At 43.0% G+C, this 18,959-nt stretch overlaps 2 protein-coding genes across 2 annotated transcripts; both read left to right on the top strand.

Moving 5' to 3' along the window:
* Positions 1 to 2,582: 2,582 nt before the first annotated feature.
* On the top strand, positions 2,583 to 5,729 carry LOC115545450 (P2Y purinoceptor 4). The gene is made up of 3 exons (XM_030358630.1): positions 2,583 to 3,124; positions 4,062 to 4,165; positions 4,456 to 5,729. Exons 2-3 carry the CDS (start codon positions 4,083 to 4,085, stop codon positions 5,444 to 5,446), a joined length of 1,074 nt encoding a protein of 357 aa, XP_030214490.1. The 5' UTR covers positions 2,583 to 3,124; positions 4,062 to 4,082; the 3' UTR covers positions 5,447 to 5,729.
* Positions 5,730 to 6,170: 441 nt separating this feature from the next.
* Positions 6,171 to 18,488, top strand: arrdc1a (arrestin domain containing 1a). The gene is made up of 8 exons (XM_030359225.1): positions 6,171 to 6,396; positions 8,430 to 8,540; positions 10,086 to 10,136; positions 11,417 to 11,571; positions 13,153 to 13,335; positions 13,572 to 13,748; positions 14,646 to 15,138; positions 17,391 to 18,488. Exons 1-8 carry the CDS (start codon positions 6,279 to 6,281, stop codon positions 17,426 to 17,428), a joined length of 1,326 nt encoding a protein of 441 aa, XP_030215085.1. The 5' UTR covers positions 6,171 to 6,278; the 3' UTR covers positions 17,429 to 18,488.
* Positions 18,489 to 18,959: the final 471 nt, after the last annotated feature.

Below are 18,959 nucleotides of genomic sequence, written 5' to 3'. Positions count from 1 at the left end.
CATTGGACTGAACGGACATTTTGACATGTTTTCATACTCGTACTGCATTCTTGAGTTGGCCAACAGGGATTGGTTAGTTAAGCACCTAGAAGGGCTGGTGAACCATTTTTTTAAAGGAGACATATTATACCATCAGGTGTGAGTGTGATTAGCCTTACAAGCCGGTTCAAAAATCTGCCCCATATGACATCACTAGTGGGCGTGTCCACCTAGATCTGTGCTGGATAGTTCAGTCTACCAGCCTACCCAGTGGACTGAAGTAAACGTTGCTCATCTATCCAGCACAGATCTAGGTGGACACGCCCACTAGGGATGTCATTTCGGGCAGATTTTCGAAACGGCTTGTAAGGCTAATCACACTCATACCCGGTGGTATAATATGCCTCCTTTAATTAAATGTGTGGTTTGGAATTATTATTATTATTATTTAGGGCCAAATATATCTTTCAGATGTTGTCAGGCCCATATTCTCTGCAATTGGTCTTGTTTAAAAAGCAAAAGTTGCCTTGCAAGAAAAACTCTGTAAATAAATATATTGTTGCGAAAAACCTTTTAATAATCTAACATAATTCTGCCCGAATCCATTCCTTATTTTGAGCCAAGCTATCCCTTGTTTGTCTCCATCTTCTTAGGATCGTTAAGCTCCTCCTTGTTTGTCTCCTCCTCGTTAGGCTCGTTAAGCTCCTTGTTTGGCTCCACCTCGTTAGGCTCGTTAAGGTGCTTGCTTGGTTTCACATCGTTGGGTTTGTTAAGCTCCTCCTTGTTTGTCTCCTCGTTATGCTCGTTAAACTCTCGCTTCTCATAAATATCCTCGTTAGGTTCCTTATTTCCTCCCTTCTGCCTGCTAGCTAACTCAATCCTACAGTTGCAGTTCCTTGTGAGAGTCAACCATAGACATGTATACATTGACTTCTCCGACCCATAGCTGCGTTACTAAAGTAAAATGTGTAGCTGAGGTTTTTCTGGACGAAAAGCACTAAAGTTTACATTGCTCCAATGATTTCCAATGAGTATATACATAAAGAAAAAATATATATATTTAATAGAAAAAAAAAGGGTAAGAAATCTCCCACAAAAATGGGAAAAATAAATAAAGAAGAAATCCTAGGCAAGATGGCGCCGAAAGATGCGACAGGATTGATAACCACAAATGTTAGTGTTTTCTTCGTTAATAAACGTTAATAAAAAAATGATGACCATCGCATAATCATTATGCCGTTTCAATGTAGTATCGACATTTTCTTTTTAACAAGCACAACCACAAAATGGCTTGTTAGCAAACTTGCTAGTGTCATGGTTAATACCCCACAATCTGAACAAGATTAAGGCTTTATCACCACCGGCATAAAGTAACAACAAAACCTGAGTTGGTTTGCAAAGAACTCCGATCATCAGGCTTCGAGTTATATCCCCTAATTGTGTGGCTTCCCCCAACATACACTTGGCCAACCACATCGCTGTAAACTACGGGGCTTGAATTTGGACACCTCTTGTGTCTCCAACTCCCGTTCCCCATTTACTTAGCATACACTTCTCTTCCTGCCCTGTATTCCCAGTATATTACAATGTAAAGACGTATAAAAAGAAATACAGTAAAAATAAGTTACATCTTAAACATCTTAATCATTACAGTGTAAAGAAGTTGCATCTTAAACGTCTTGATCTTTACAATATAAAGGAGTTACATTTTAAACATTATAGCTGTTTCCTATGTGAGATAGAGAAATACTCTGTGAGTAAAATGCACTCGTCACCTTGTGCATTTGTTGTAACTTATGGTAGCATATGGGGGGGTCATCCCTATGTTCCCCAGAACCTATGTTCCCCGGGTGCAAAGGGTTAGGGTCAGATTTAGGGTTATGGTTATGGGTTAGGGGGAGGGTTAACCCTAGACCTAACCCTAACCATAACCAATAGGAGGAGAGCCATTCTAACCAATCACAGGCGAATCAGAGACGAAAATGGCGGTACTTGCCCCTAACATCCTACGGAAAAAAGATTTGCTCACAGGGTCCTATGTTTCCCGGTCACATACAAAGCGGGGAACATAGGACCTGGGGAACATAGGTACGCTCCCCATATGGGTTAGCTGTGTTGGTTTCACGTTGCTATCGACGGTTTCCGGTTGTCCAGATTTGCGTGCCACCACTTCTACCTGCACGACAGAGATGGCAATGCAAATTTACTGTTGCCTTCCCTGTAAATAGACCTGTAGAAACAAGCGGACGTGTTTACCGCATTCTCTCAAGCCTGTGATGCCTCACAGACTGGTAATTCAATGAAATACAGGTCCACGTGACAATTTACAGCAGTTGGGGTTTATTTGAGGTATCTTGTTTATTATGAGTCCAATAAATCTTGCCATTCATGTTGGCCAACAAATGTGCCAGCAAATGAATATTCAAATACATTATACCACTGGAAGTTCCGACCAACCAGCCGCATCAGTCAACGAGAACGAAATTAACATATATAACCTATTGCTCACATCATACAATGTGTAATGCATGTAATCACTGAGATATACATAGGTTAAGTCCTAGGCTGCTCTTCACTGTAGCCTATCTTTAATTGTTTGATTATATTGCTTGGATTAAAGAGCAGTCTACTAAATTACAAAGATTATATGTGAAGGAAATGTGTTATGGGCAAAAAATAACATACATTTGATTTCTACCTAGTCTTATATTATACACCGGTTTACAAGTAGCCGGACATCGACGTTAAACTCCTCCGTTTTGGGCTCCTTCTCGTTAAACTCTTGCCTCTTGTTAATATCCTCGTTAGGTTCCTTATAACCTCTCTTCTGCCTGCTAGCTAACTCAATCCTACAGATGCAGTTCCTTGTGAGAGTCAACCATAGACATATATACATTGACTGCTCCGACCCATAGTTGCGTAACAAAAGTAAAATGTGTAGCTGAGGTTTGGCAGGTATTTGTTCCTGCCAGAGACAGTGATACTTCTTATGTGATTGTTGGATAGGTGTGGTCGAATACCATATATGAAACAAAAAAAAAAGCGAAATGAAAGTTCTTGTCACTTGGTAGATGTGACACCCCTCAGTAGGCTCTTTTCACAGAAGTGACAGAGGTAAACGGTTCGTATCGGCTGCTTCTTCTGGGTGAGTTAATTTACTGTTAGCCTACGACTTCGCCTACGGAATCAAGCCAGACCTTAAACCGTACTTTATAGTGGAAGAATATACAATAAGCCTAAAGTAGAGGAAAAAACGACAATGTACAAAAAAGTACAAAATAATTATCCAACTTTAATTGGAGGGACTTTATTCCCGGGTCAGTATGCATGTACTATTGATAGTCAGTCTCCTTATTAGCAGAACCATAGCCAGCTAAAATTAACAATGAAAAAGAAATAGGATAAATATAACTATGAACATCCTTACTGTACCGACAGATATATTGTGGTTTCTCTTTCTTCTGACAAATGTACTTTGTCAGAAGAATGTACTAACCCGCTTTGGATGTATCATTGTAAAACTAATGGTATAATAAACAGAACTGAAAAGCATCTCTTCCCCTTCAGACTTTGATCCAAATGTTAAGAACGTGCATTGGAAGTTAGGTGGCGCGAAACCCCAACTGTTGGTCTACTCATTGTATTTAGACATTAGGTAGGCAGGCAGGGATTTTGCTTCATATACATGTGATGAGCGGGTAGGGGCTAGGCCATGGCAAAAGTCATAAGGATGCCTACATGTACACTGCAGACACTGGGTTTCAATCCCAGAACATATTGGCTGAGGGGTGTGAACAAAAGCCTGATTGCTTGACCCAGCCAGGGAGTCTTGGTTCTCTGCTCTGCGGGGGGGGGGGGGGGGGGGATTTTCCTGGCATGTTCTGCGTCAACATGACGGAAGGGTCACCTCTCAATATTACATTATGTCATTCTTGATAGAAGTGCTACCCCTAATAAAGAGGCTATGAATTAAATACAAGTACATTTGGTGAAGTATTCCACAAACTACTCTGCAGCAGCTTGTTTACTAAGCCAGTCTGAACACGCCACAAGGGGTCACTCAATGGCTTCTGTACCTGCAGGCCAGACGTGTGTAAGCGACGATGATCAAGAACTGCAGTGACCTGACTCTGTGCTGGGAGAAGCTGGACCAATCGGATGTCCAGTCCATGGGCCATAACTCAAGGTGGGTAAACTCAGGTCACCCTGAGGCCAGGGGCGCCGAAAAGGGGGGGTAAAGGAGACGGATTCTAGGGGCCCATGATGGAGGGGGGCCCAGAGAGGCCCCTAATAATGATGAAATTATAATACAGAAAAAATAATGACACTAAGTTTCATTCTTTTCATGGGGCCCAAAATCCCTAGCGGCGCCCCTGGCTGAGGCCATACGTTTCTGCAGAAATGCCTGCTGTCTTTTTCTTCTTATGAATACTTGTTACATGCCCTGATGTCGTTGCCATTTCCTTGATATTCCAGATTTCCCAACTCCTTCATGAACATATCTGGAGGGAACAGAAGCGACGCTGGGCCTTGCCAGGTTCTACCCCAAGGCTTGTCTCTCTCTGTGCTCCTGTGTGTGGTCTTCCTGCTTGGCTCCCTCCTCAACGGAGCCAGCCTCTGGGTGTTCTGCTTCCGGACGCCAGAATGGAGCACCGGGACGCTGCTGCAGTTCCATCTGACGCTAAGTAACATCTTGGCCATGCCCCTCGTCCCCATGATGGCCACAAACCTCGCCCTGGGCAGCCACTGGCCCTACGGCCGCTTCCTGTGCCAGGCGATGATCGCCCTGCTCAGCTCCCACTTCTACGGCAGCACCGTGTTCCTCATGCTTATCAGCGTGCACCGCTACACGCTGGTGGTCCACTTCAACAAGGACGCATGCATGAAGCGTAAGCCCTTTGTGAGGAGGCTGTGCGCGGGCATGTGGTCGCTCCTCCTGATCCAGGCGATTGTCCTCGCCGTCGTGCTCCCCTCCAGCCTGGAGGAGAAGGAGGAGCATTGTCTCAGCATCCACCATGTGAAGCTCAGCGTTTCCCTCCTGTACATCACTCTGCTGCTCTTCACCCTCGGGTTCCTGCTGCCGTTCTCGGTGTCCCTCGGATGCTACTGGTGCCTGGCGAACACGCTGGCCCGTCTTCAGAACCAGTCCGCCCGAGGCCGGGCCAATCGGTACAAATCCCAGAGGAAGATAGCGGCGTGTCTGGTGACGTTCGCCGTGTGCTTCCTCCCGCTTCATGTCACCAGGACAATGGGGGTGGTCCTGAAGACGTTCTACCCCTCAGACTGTCCCGGTCTCCTGAGGGCTGAGACCGGATACTACGTGTCCTGGGTGTTGACCGGGGTGAACTGCTGTCTTGACCCCATCTTGTACGGCTTTGGCTCACACAACTTTGCACACACCTTGTCGTTAATGAGGTTTGGTCAGCGAGTGGTCCAGCAACAAAATCCAAGCTTTTCTGCGAACTAGAAACTAGTTAGTCACTTATGATTTGAGATTCGCTTACTTTTAGAGTCCCTTACTTTACTTTACTGAGCTGCACTTACATATTCATTTCACTTTTATATACAAGCATATTTAATCACATTCTGCTGTTGGTTAGATCCATATTTTATCCATGATTAGAAAATTTCTGTATGCTGTAATTTGTGTTTATATTGTTAGCTGTGTATAATATTATTTTAACGTTGATGTTGCTGCCTTCATTTGAGCAACTGTAACAAATTAACTCTTCCGGGCACAATAAAGTTATCTGTATCTGTATCTGTATCTGTTATTGTTGGTTTGAACAGGTATATGAGCAGGTTCTAGGCGGTGATACTTAAAAATACAGAAACATCTGAATTTTTATATTTATTGTATGCGTTGACCGTTGCTGAGCAATCAGCCTAAGAGCAGAAATCAACGTACACCTCACTTATACCGATTATATTCGCCCACTGGCCCTTAGGGCACTACATTGATGATAATAATGCTAAATACAGACAGGCCGATACATTTGCTAAAAATGTCATAATTTTTTCTTTTTTTTTGTTTGGTGACAATGAAGTGCAGCCGTACTGATCGGGTTGTGGTTTTGGAGAAAAATGTTAGATTCCTATCAATAACCTTTTTGTTGTTTACTTGAACTTTGGAGACTTGCGTGAAGAGTGTGGCCCTCACCTCACGCCAAGGGGTGGGGCCAGGTGACGTCAGGCCGAGGGGTGGAGCAAGGGGCAAAGTATCCAAGGCGCGTCTTTCTTGAGAGCACAGGTGACTCAGTAAGATTGGTGCCACCCGTGTCGTGGTGGCCTGCAGAAACATGGGGAAAATCCAGGAGTTTGAGATTACCTTTGACAAAAACAAAGTGGTTTATAGTCCAGGGGATTCTATCTCCGGCACCCTGAAATTCAAAGTGACCCAATCGATGCCGTGCAAAGGTGAGTTTCCATGTTGTTTCGCACCTGCAAACACCAGCGTCAAAACAAGGAAGTACGACGACCATCCGTTTGATGGGTGGAGTGGACTGAATAAAATAACCACCCAGGTTGGACGATGGGCCAGGATTCTAGTCTGATCAATATGGCTTTTTTTTTTTTAACTTGTTCATTTGTTTTACAAAATTGTTTTCGTTTTCCGCGTCGACTATCGTATGCCTTTTCCCCAAGTCGACCTGTATGTATAGCCGAGGTGTTTTAAGGTGTATAAGGGTACATTCGTAAACGTCCTAAACACGGGGTCCCATAATGCACAGGTGTTGCATCTGAACCCGTGTGTTCCTCTCGACAGAAACGAGCTAGCACTCGTTGTTGATATCCGCCGTCCAGTTCCACACCTTTTTGTTATGATTAGGGGTTCTAAAAAGCTTTAGTTTTAACTTGAGCAATCTGCAAAGCAATATAATGTGTAAGTTATAGACCCTTGTTGATGGTAGACATCTAGAGTAGGATGGTTTATGAAGTTGGCTTCATTAACCTGCTGAAAATGACTAGCTACAAGAGAAGAAAATGGTGAAAACGTATTTCAAAGCTGGTTGAGAGTTTGTTTAAATGTCAAAATGGGTGCTGTATTTGTAGAGACGTCAAATGAAAAAAAATAAAATTAATTGGATCATTTGCTATAGGCAGATATAGGCTGCGTTGGCTGAGAAGGGCTGGTCTGTGTGCATTCCTGGTCTGGAAAAGCCGGTCTTGGGTACGTGTGGTGAAACTTAGGTTCGTGAAGATCTGTTTACCTCTGGTTTCATGAGCCAGGTAAAGCCTAACCGTGACATGTGACCCTGACCTTTGTTACAGTTGTTCTATCTTACGTTTTCTCCCCTCAAACCCCCTCAAAATGTATAACGAGCCAATGGTGGATTTGACATGGGTCAATTGGGATTTTCCTTAAATCGAATTCTTTCGTTGTTTGCATTGATGAGGAAGACTGAAATCAAAGCATCTCATTGGTCGACAATCGTATGCCTTTGCCCCAAGTCGACCTGTATGTAGGCTATAGCCGAGGTGTGTAAGGGTACATTCGTAAACGTCAAGGGCTCAAACTACATGTAATTTGGATTTAATAATTTACATTTACTTTTGTAATTTTGCTTGGAACCCACACCCAGGCAGACACACTCACACACACACACACACACACACCGATACACACACGCAGACACACGCTTGCGCACACACACACCCACACCAGAAGTTATAGTGTGAGTGGTAAAAGGGTGTTAGAGAACTGCCCAAGAGGTTTCCACTTCTTCCTTTCAGATTCCTTTTCAAGGAGTGGAGAGTAGATGACCTCACAAAACCATATCGGTCATGGCAACCTTTATGGAAATGGTTGCCAGTCAATGCTCACCTGTGCATAATGGAGTCCCATTATCCACATAGAATACAATTTTAGTTAGGCTTCATACGGTCTGAAATAACAATTCTGGATTATTATTAATCTGGGTGTATATTACTGTTATTGTTATCGTTGCACCGTCCCATGCCTGCTTGTGTCAGAAGGTTGTAATTTACTTGTTTACCACTAGTTATGGAATACAAATAGTATTAATGTCTCTGTTGAAACTGGTGTTATTGTGAGAGTTGGGATTTCATCATTAAACTTGATGTATAGCATGGTTTTCTTTCCGGGAGGATAAGAGTTTCCTTGTTTTTATCCCTTTAATCACTGTGGAAACATCCGTTGATGTGGTTTTAAATATTTAACCATCATTTTAAACAGTATTTGACAGTACATTTACGCTCGGTTTAAGTGTTTAACCAGGGTATAAACAGGGCATAAACAGGGTTTAAACAAGTGTTTAAACTAGTGTTCAAACTATTGTTTAGACTGTGTATTAACCAGTGTTGTGCCACAGTTGTAATTATGGTTTTCCCAGTGTTTTTAACAAAGGTGTTTTTTTAGCCAATTCTTATACCAAAAGACTGTTTTTTCAGTGTTTGATACATGGTTCTAACCAGTGTGTTCCTCGCAGCCATCAAGTTGAACTGTAACGGATTCTGTGGCGTCACCACCAAGGCCAACGACACCGACTGGTCCGTGGAGGAGCAGTACTTCAACAGCACCGTTTCCGTCGCTGAGAAAGGTAGACACAGATAAAGATAAGGGGCCATGTCCATGAGGAAGGATAATGAGAGGGGAGGGGACGGTTTGATCGCCATGGGGGACTGGTCTCGGGCAAGCACAAGATCACAGACGGAGGGGAATTGGGTAAACGTATATGTGAAGATGTGAATGGCATCTTCACTGTGTTAACATGTTTTAAAAGATTCACGTGTTCCTGTCTCTGTTAGCCCTGTAATAGTCTGCAACTGTGGCTCATAGGTTAATTGAGCCACACCCATTCTGGTGCTCCTTAAGAGGGCTAGAGTACTAGACTGGGGAGGGAGGCTTGAGTTGTGCAAGTGACTCGACTGTTGTGGTATTGTTTTTAAGTAAAAATATGTTTTTACCAACAACATTGTGCGTCGAGGAAACTCTTTTTCACAGTATACAACTGGAGGGCAAATAAGGAACATAATAAAACACAGTAGTATACTAACAATCGCACAGATACCCTGTGGCATTCCAAAGATGCTAAGAGAAACTGTTTCTGGAACCAGACTTGATTTCAAGTAGGATTGAGCTAGTTTGACTATCTAATACTTCCTCATTCTTCTTTCATCACCAATCCCTTTTAGTCAAATTGATAGAAACACTAGTGCAGTGGCCATTCAAAAAATGCCTGTAGAGAATAGGCTAACTGCTCGGCCTCCTGTAGTTCTGCTTGCAGCGTTCTCGAGAGCAGCTCTTTCAGCTCATCCGTGGGTTCTGAGCAATTCACCCGTAAAGTGTGAGGTCGATCGAACGGCCGGTCGTCGAGAAAACCGCAGGACACAAAAACTTAAAGAGGCTCCTCTTATTATGGAGTTGGCATCAGAGCAATGGTAGAATATCCAGCCACCAAGTACAGTGACCAAGTGAATGGCAGACAATGAAACGCGGCTTGTGTAGGCCCGTCGCCGACGTAGTGGAAGACATGCTGGAGTCTGTCGGAAGCCCCCCCCCCCACTTCTGCCAGGAGCACCACTTGTTGTTTGTTTTGTTCAAAGTTTGTTCAAATTGAATGTGTGTCGTCTGTCAAAATAAGTCGACACTGCACTTCCTCGGATCCCCACCAATGCACACACACACCCAGTGGGAAGTAGATCAGATGAATGGTTCGAGAGAAATGCAGGGGGACATATATTCATTCATTCAATCATTCCCACATACATACATGCATACAGAGGTTCCTCTATTAAATAGTAGATTAGGGGACAGAAGTCGGTTAGGGGTCTTCTTGCTCAACATGACTACAGGTAAACTGTGGACAATGGGATTCGGGCCAAATCCCATTTTGCTGCGAGTCAAACGCCCTATTATTAAACCCAAAATCATACTTGGGAAGAAAACATGTCCGGAATAGCGTGCATGTGTGTGTGTGTGTGTGTTTGCGTGCGAGGTCACCACGGGAACACTGTGGTCTCTGTCCCAGCCCAAAGGTGAATCCCGTCGTCACGGTAACCGGGACCAACAACAATACTCCCCATTGTTTAACCCTGAGACAGCTAAACAGATGCTGGCGTCTGTTTTCTTCCATCTGTCCCAGGAACGCTGAAACCCGGAGACCAGAGCTTCCCCTTCAAGTTCCTCATCCCCGGTAAGAGCAACTACCACCTGTCACATTCCTCCCCCCTCTGTCCGTCCTCTCCCTGGTGCTCAAAGCCCCTGATCTTTCTGGTCCATTGGACATGTTGTGGCATGTTACCCCCGACACAAACACATACACGCAGTGGTTTAGAAAAGCCTTTCCAAAATAATGTGCATTAATATTGTCAGCCATGGCTTGGTTATTGTGAAGGAGCGTACTCCAAATAACGACTATTAGAAGCTCACCTTTTGGTTTTTATATTACTCAACCATCACTATAAACACAAACAGTCTGAATCGTGTTACAGTATAGAACCTTACACATTCCTTGTTAGAAATATCACTGACTCTCTTTTACAACAAATCCCATCATCTCTCTCTGTCTCTGTCTCTGTCTCTCTCATTGCCAAATCACAAGATACAACAAGATGCAACATAATAATAACTGCACAAACTCCTTTCACGCACAACTTTTTCTCTCACTTTCTCACACGGGTTAGGTTTACTTTTTTCACTCACTGATCGTGATCAAACAGCACTGCGTGTTTAGTTTTTAAAACACATCAAACCTGTTCTGCTGTTCAGAAGGGAGCAGAATCGACTCATGGTTTCACCCTGCGCCTGTGAGCGACCTGTCACCTGGCATTCAATGTTTCAGGACAAAATGGACAGACCAACGGAGGATATCTATAGACGATTGTTTGTCTGCTCTAGTAGTCGTACCATGGTTTAAAAAGCCCAGCCCATTGTCATGCAAACAGTTATGAATGTTCTATTGTTTTCAACTTTATCATGCAAGCTCATTTCACAAAGGCACTTACCGAACCTCAAACCAACATCTGAGCAGGGCAAAACCGGTTCCCTTCGCTGTGACGTGCGATATCGGCTCACTCTCTTCAAGTTTTGCTTTCCAACTATTCGTACTACTGTAATACTAACTACTAATGTTATGTAATAAAGTTGTTGTTTTTCCCATAATAATAGGATAGTTCTTTCTGTAGTGTGGCAAATACATGTTAAAGGTTTTTGGAGGTACTAACCTATGTTATGTCAATTATTTTCATTGATTCCTTAATATTTAAAAAATAAGCACGTAACAAATGGTTTTATAATATACTATATGTAATAATTAAATGTATATCGTTTTTGTTTCCTTGCTGCTTATCGTGGACAGGGGTTAGCAAACTTCGGAAAACAAGCACAGCACCAGGTCTTTGTCCAAAGCAATTTTTTATCGACTTTATTTAGTAAACCTCTTATCTTTTTGTGTGTCCAACCTCTTATCTTTAGCCGTTGCGCCAACATCTTTCGAGGGGACCTACGGGAAAATCATTTACCGTGTGAGGGCGTTTGTTGACACCCCGCGGTTCACTAAGGACTTCAAAACCGAGAAGCCATTTTACCTCCTGACCCTCCTCAACCTCAACGATGTGCCAGAAATCCGGGTGAGCAAAGAACACGGCCCTGGGTGTACCGCGGTTTGATTGTTAGTGTGATATGTTGTCTTCAAAAGTGATGTAATCTATTGTTGAACTTCAATGACGTAGTTGCTTGTCATCAAAGGTCAGCACTCAGCACAATGGGTTGCTCAATCAAATCCATGACGTTGTAATGCGGGATCATGAGAAACTATCTGACTCGGAAATGATGGTCACTGACGGGTTCAAGTATCAAAGATGTATTCACGTTAAGATTAGTCACCTTTTGTCATTGCATGCAAATTAAAGTGCGGAGAGTAACATATCAATGACTTGCCAGCTTGCCATTTAGATGAGCCACCTACCCAAACAGCTATAGATAATGTTTTGTTGGGTGATGGGATGGGACTGCTCCCTAACCAAGAATGACAAGTGTGTCATAATTCACACATTCATACCAACAGCCCAAATATGTCCTTGCCAATTAGAGAGGCTACTTGCTCAGGCTAGGAAGGGATCCTGAGCCTAGGGAGGCGTCCGTGTCCTTGGCAATTAGAAAGGCTTCTTCCTCATCTTTTGCATCTTTTCTCCTGAGCCTTGGGAGACGTCCGGCTCATGCATCATGGGTCAATTCTAGAGACACGAGCGGCCCAGGTATTCGAGAAACCCAGACACTCAAGGCCACAAAAACAAGTGTAATTCCTGCACATGGCAACAAGAGGTCAGCACCAAGCCACAAACCAAGTTGCAATGCAAACACATAGCCGCAAGGGATCAGCACACAGTACACATGCGAATCAGCACACAGTACACATACGGGTAACCAGGAGGCGGGTGTTCAGCACCATGCTTAGCCATTCAGAGCACGTGACTGAGTCCACGCCTGCCCAGGATTAAAGTCACAACACATAACCCAGGGGGCCAGAACGCTCCAGGTAACGCATCCATCAGATGCCCTACTAAGTGTATCTCCACGCGTGCTTAATGCAATTCCTCTCCTTTTGCTTAGATAGATATCATAGCGAACCAAATAAAGTGAGTTACAAGCGACCCTGACTCTGCAAACTTTTTCCAAAAAGAACACTGCACAAGGCAACTTTAAGTTTTATCTTCCACTATATATCTCAATCAAATCTTGAATAAATCAGGCTCATAAAGTACTCGTAAATCATGGCTCAAAACATTTGTGTTAGTAAGTATGACTACACTGGCTGGTTTTATTAATTACCTATTAAACTTTTATGTGACATTGTTCTTTTAATGATTGTCTTTGCACTGTGAATAGCCTTTGTCATAAATACTTGATACGTTTAATTCAGTGATTTAGGGCATGATCCTTTCTGAAGTGACGTATACTGAAGTCGTATACATTACATTTAAGAGAGGGTTGGAGAATCTTGTTCAAGGATGCGTGTAGGGACATTTGGGATTGAACCCCGAAAAACCTCAGCTGGGGTGTGACTATCACACCTCCCCTCCCCTTTTAATGATTGTCTTTTTACATGGTCCTTTCATTGTATTTTAAAATGTGGTTTCTTTTATCTGTGAAGCCCCCTGAATGTCCCCTCTCTCTGTCTGTTTGCTAATAAATCAACCCTTCATTCTCAGGGGCCCAACGTGTCGGCAGTGACTCGGGAGTTCACCTACCTCCTGGTGAAGTCTGGCAGCATAGTGCTGAAGGCGGAGAGTGACATGAGAGGCTACACGCCCGGCCAGGTCATCAAACTCGCCGTCAACATCCACAACCAGTCCGGCAAGACCACCAGCATGGTGGTGGCTAGCCTCATGCAGGTAACATTCAACCTCCCTCTTGCCTACCTACCCATGGCCAATGTACATGATCCAGGTTTATGTACAATCAATAATGTAGCACATACTCTTTGTATCTATATTTGTTGGATGTGAACTATAAGGAGTGAAATCCAACTCGCCTTAATCGCAAAACAAATCCTTAAATGCATTGTGTACGGGTTTGGTGGTGTTTGATTTACCCACCCTTGTGCCCCCCCCCCCCTGCCCCCAAACAGAAAGTGAGCTATGAGACCAAGAAGCCCACCCATGACCTGCGGGCGATAGCAGAGGTGGAGGGCTCTCCGGTGAAACCGGGGAAGGAGGCGGAGTGGACGGAGCAGATGATCGTCCCACCGCTCCCCCAGTCCTCCCTGGTCGGCTGTGACCTCATCAAGATCGAATATTACATTAAAGTAAGAAACCAAGCAGAACCCTAACCTTTTTCAGGTCATTAAGTCCAGTCTCTGTGTGGTTTTGGTTCAGTATTAAGTCTAGTCGGTGTGGTTTCAGGTCAGTATTAACTCTAGTCTGTGTGGTTTCAGGTCAGTATTAAGGCTAGTCTGTGTGGTTTCAGGTCAGTATTAAGTCTAGTCTGTGTGGTTTCAGGTCAGTATTAAGTCTAGTCTGTGTGGTTTCAGGTCAGTATTAAGTCTAGTCTGTGTGGTTTCAGGTCAGTATTAAGTCTAGTCTGTGTGGTTTCAGGTCAGTATTAAGTCTAGTCTGTGTGGTTTCAGGTCAGTATTAAGGCTAGTCTGTCTGGTTTCAGGTCAGTATTAAGTCTAGTCTGTGTGGTTTCAGGTCAGTATTAAGGCCAGTCTGTGTGGTTTCAGATCAGTATTAAGGCTAGTCTGTGTGGTTTCAGGTCAGTATTAAGGCTAGTCTGTGTGGTTTCAGATCAGTATTAAGTCTAGTCTGTGTGGTTTCAGATCAGTATTAAGGCTAGTCTCTGTGTGGTTTCAGATCAGTATTAAGTCTAGTCTGTGGTTTCAGGTCAGTATTAAGTCTAGTCTGTGTGGTTTCAGGTCAGTATTAAGTATAGTCTGTGTGGTTTCAGGTCAGTATTAAGGCTAGTCTGTGTGGTTTCAGGTCAGTATTAAGGCTAGTCTGTGTGGTTTCAGGTCAGTATTAAGGCTAGTCTGTGTGGTTTCAGGTCAGTATTAAGGCTAGTCTTTGTGGTTTCAGGTCAGTATTAAGGCTAGTCTGTGTGGTTTCAGGTCAGTATTAAGTCTAGTCTGTGTGGTTTCAGGTCAGTATTAAGTCTAGTCTGTGTGGTTTCAGGTCAGTATTAAGTCTACTCTGTGTGGTTTCAGGTCAATATCAAGTCTCCAGAGGTCACCCTGGTGTTGCCCATTCACATCGGCAACGTTTCGCTGGACAAGAAGGGGACCTCCAAACCCACCACCACTGACTCCACCTCCACCCCCACCCCCACCCCCACCTCCGCCACCGACGGCGAGCCCAACCTTCCCCCGCGCACCGCCCCAAAGCCTGCCCCTCGCCCCAACCGAGCATCCCTCCATGTCCCCGCCAGCGCACCTCCCGACGACGGGGGGCAGGGGGCCACGGGTGGGGGGTGGCCCCCGTACGGCGAGGCCCTTCCCGCCAAGAGCTACTCCCAGATGGGGTACCTGAGCCCCCACACGCCCGTGTCCCCCAATTCGTTCAGCTACGCCCCCGGACTCACCTTCCCCCAGAACAACAGGCACAGCTGTGGACCCATCTTCTCTGAGGGCAACGCTAACATGCCGTCCCCTTCTCCTCTCATCCTGCCCCCGGATTATCAGTCTGCCTCCTACCCTAATGGTTAGTACCCAATCGGTCGGGGTCGGCGTGGTTACACTACGAGAGGGGATCTTTTAATTGTATTATGTCTACGATTCGGCCGAATAACTTCACGCTACAAACAAATAAGCGGCAGCATACGGCCGGTGAGTTGTAGTTTCCACCCCAGCCGTGTTCCAACTTTTCCGCACAGTGTATCCTCAAACAGTTAAAGGTATTTGTTATTTCTGCCGCTAGGGGCCTCTCAATCAAAGCAATGACAAAATAAATGGTTAGATGACTTGAAGTAATGTGGGTGGTTGTCTTCACCACCATTGCTGGTGAAAATCAATCTGACGCGATAACAAAATCATGTTCACCGACGACTCAATGTATTAAAGTTGTATTTGCGTAACGATCATTCACTTTAACGTCATTTAATACTGATGTAAGGTTACACCGCATAACATAATGATTATATACAGCTGTAGATAATGTTACGTGGGGAATTAATCCTGGGGAAGCAAAGTTCTGTTAACCGTGGTCATCACAGACAAAAACATTACTTTATGAACATGTTGAACCTTGTTACTTTAACTTTATTAAGTTACTGTAAGCATTACCGTGTTCCCCGTCCATTTTGATTATACTGATTTTAGTTATTTTTTTAAGCAGGAAAGATATAGGATATTCTATAGATATTAACTCTGAATTACTGCAATGTGAGGCATGGAATTAAAGACTTGATCATGGCTTTGAGTCCTGTCTGTTTTGCAGTGTTTACCTGCCATGGAGACGGTCGGACAACAGCACTCCTCTCTAAAGAGCCGTCATTGTGTCAATAATTATACACAATTTGAAAATCACAAAGTACCTCTCCCTAAACAATAGCCGAACTTAACCGGAGATGTCTCGGGCTTCAAATGGTTCCAAATAGATTCAAATGGCTGTTCAGACGTGTATGCTGCTGGTAGCTCTACAACAGAAAAGAGCGGGAAAAGAACTGCAGAACTGCAACCGCAGTCATGGATTGGTGTGGCTGTAACACACATAGACTGTATACAACAAAGATTCAGCAAACTTTCCATGTGTGTACTTTGGTGGAAACTTTCGCACACCTTTTTATCACAACAAAGCTTAGTAAAAAAAAAAAAGGGTAGTCTGCGCTAAAAAAGTCAACAGAAACCACAGAGATGGTTCTCTTGTAGAGATACAAAACATAACTAATAAATAACCGTAAGTAAACTGCAGCGCAGTAAGCTAGATCGGAATTGAAATGTATCAATAAATGAGGTCTCCAGGGATACAAATGTTTTTGTGTGTTTCCCCGGAGGTTAGAGGGCAAAGGACATATGACGCCATTGACATGCGCCCAAATGTAAAGGCCCGTGACCATGACTAAAACTATGGGATTCCTAAGGTTTGAACATAGTTAAAAATAGTTGGGGATAAAGGGTAAGATATTTGACCGAGGAAATGTTACATGGCATACCTTTTTTAACTAAGCAAACATGTTAACGTTGTCAGTAACGTAGTAGAAGTAGCTTCCTTAATAAACTATTCCTACATAGTTAGACTTAACCGTTTCAAATAAATATTTTAAGCTTTAGGCTTTATCTTCACTCTCCAAGAGCTGTTTCCATCAGTAAATACAACGCTAATGTTATTTTCTTTTCCACGATTGAATAGAGGTCAGAATACGGCCTCTGGGCAGCCCTACTCTCATAGCTCTCTTCGCTCTAAAGAAAGGACCTTGACCTCATGGCTGGCTACGGGCATGGATGGGCCTAGGACCCACACAATGTTCTGTGTACTGTAGTCAAATAAGCCATAAATCCTCTAACATGTCAAATATTTCTCTCTATTTCTGGCTCATGCTCTCTCCGTCTCTATCTCTCGCTCTTAAGTTGGATTGAATGATCACCTTTTCTGTATTTGACCACAGTATAATGGTTAAATCATGAGACAGAAGGCATGTAGTCGTGCACATGTATCTTTTTATAGATGTTTACTGTGATCATCTCGTGAGCCACTCCCTTCTGTTGGACTCGTCGTTTATGTCATGTGACCCACAGTTTAAAACAGCTTTTACAGTGTGTAGCTTGTGTGTTTACTTGGCTAACAAGAGTGTTAATAACCTGCTAGGTAAAGTGAAGGCTTAGGATGGTTATGTTATGAGCGGGAATAAATGACGATGTGAAACTGTGCCGATGCAGCTCTATCGGCCACTGAGAGGAGTCGGTGGCCGATGAGCACTGAGAGCACAATTTTAAATGTTTTTTTTCTGTTTGCAGAGGCCCCACCTTCCTACAACCAGAGTTTCAACACATGAGCCAATGGCAGCGATGCAGGGAGTGGTCTTAAGCACACGAGCCAATGGCAGCGAGGCAGAGAAAATCATGCGCAAAGAAACTGTTTGAGACGTTTTAAACATTTTGGAGATTAAGAATTCCCACTTTTTTATTTTTTTGAGCCCAGCAAACTAAAAGAAAAAACACAAATGGTTCTTTTATAAACAAATAATGCAAAACTTTTCAAAGTTGCTAAATGTTTTATAGCAGTTTTTGTTAATATACAGTTGGTGTGAAGTCTTTTGAGACAGTTGAGACTCGTCCTGCACCCCAAAACTACTTTATTTTACACAATCTTAGCACTTTAAGTTGAGTCTGTCGTGTTTAAGTTCTCTTGCATGAGAAAATGCGGAACATGAGGACTTTCTCAAGGCAACATTTAACTTTCCTAAACGCCACACTCATAAGCCCAATTCAGATAATGCTATGTCGATTTAAAATCCTATCTGTTATACGTTTTAGTAGGTCAAATGCAAACAAAAAATAGTAACTGCTGTTGGGATGTGGTGGGATGGAGGTGAAATAATAATCGGCATTTCAGTGTGTCTTGTATTTGGCTTTGTTATGTTTGATTGATTGATGCTGGTGACAGGACTTCAAACAATTGAAATGTGATTCAACTATAGCTGTATAGCCTGTTAATGCTGATAAGAAATCTAAATGTTAATTGATTCTTTCAGTACAAATCAAACACTACAGATAATATTCTATGTACTTCCTGAAAGTAATATGACCAAGTCATTTTAGTTTTGCTTGCATCAATTTACCGAATGTATGCGAATATGTTGTGATGCTGGTTTTAACCCTTTTCCCCGTTTTAGGATGTACTGCAGAGATCTTGTTTTTTTTTCTGTTATCCTCCTTTAATTGAACTTCAGTGGATTTCACTTTGGAGTTTCCTTTCGTTTTGAGCCTATTGCTCATGGAATGACGTTCATACTGTTTTGGTTATTTATTTGTGAGTGTTTATTTTCCAAGCATGCTATCAAGTGTTTCTAATAAATCTAAGATGTTCTTGATTTAAAATGATTCAAACTCTTATTTAAGGTCTGTTCCCTCTGCTTATGTCTGGAATCTTGAGTTAGGATACTTTAACAAAGTCTTGATTTCTATACGTAAAACATCAGCTTTGAGTTATGAATGTTTTGGTGATAACTTTATCTTTCCATGGGGCCATAGTAGGCCTGCATCATCCACTTTCTGGTTATTGTAATTGTTTTACATTTGGCTAAATAGGCTCTCTTGTCAAAAGGAAATCGAATAATGGTGCATAGATCACATTTACCACTTGGTGACACAAAAAGGAATTTCATAATAAATCCAGTGCGAAGAATTAGAACTTGCACTTTAACTGAAAATATCAAGGTATGTGGGGTGGACATAACTACTTTTTACAGTATTATGTTTAGTTTATTTGAGAGAAAGGACCTTGCAAATTAACAGAAATACACAATGTATAACAATGTCAGAATGGCATTTAAAAAAAAATATATATATATGAGTAAAAATACA

Source organism: Gadus morhua, chromosome 6 (genome assembly GCF_902167405.1).
Source record: "Gadus morhua chromosome 6, gadMor3.0, whole genome shotgun sequence".
NCBI lineage: Eukaryota > Metazoa > Chordata > Actinopteri > Gadiformes > Gadidae > Gadus > Gadus morhua.
The sequence above is the reverse complement of the archived record's forward strand: the minus strand, read 5'-3'. Positions and strand labels throughout refer to the sequence as shown.

What these genes read in the sequence shown, in the direction of transcription:
- arrdc1a (XM_030359225.1), top strand. Translation starts at nt 6,279, where the DNA reads ATGGGGAAAATCCAGGAGTTTGAGATTACCTTTGACAAAAACAAAGTG. An exon ending in AGATCGAATATTACATTAAA is followed by an intron (nt 13,749 to 14,645) that starts GTAAGAAACCAA and finishes GTGTGGTTTCAG; the next exon opens with GTCAATATCAAGTCTCCAGA. An exon ending in GTCTGCCTCCTACCCTAATG is followed by an intron (nt 15,139 to 17,390) that starts GTTAGTACCCAA and finishes TTCTGTTTGCAG; the next exon opens with AGGCCCCACCTTCCTACAAC.
- LOC115545450 (XM_030358630.1), top strand. Translation starts at nt 4,083, where the DNA reads ATGATCAAGAACTGCAGTGACCTGACTCTGTGCTGGGAGAAGCTGGAC. An exon ending in TCCATGGGCCATAACTCAAG is followed by an intron (nt 4,166 to 4,455) that starts GTGGGTAAACTC and finishes TTGATATTCCAG; the next exon opens with ATTTCCCAACTCCTTCATGA.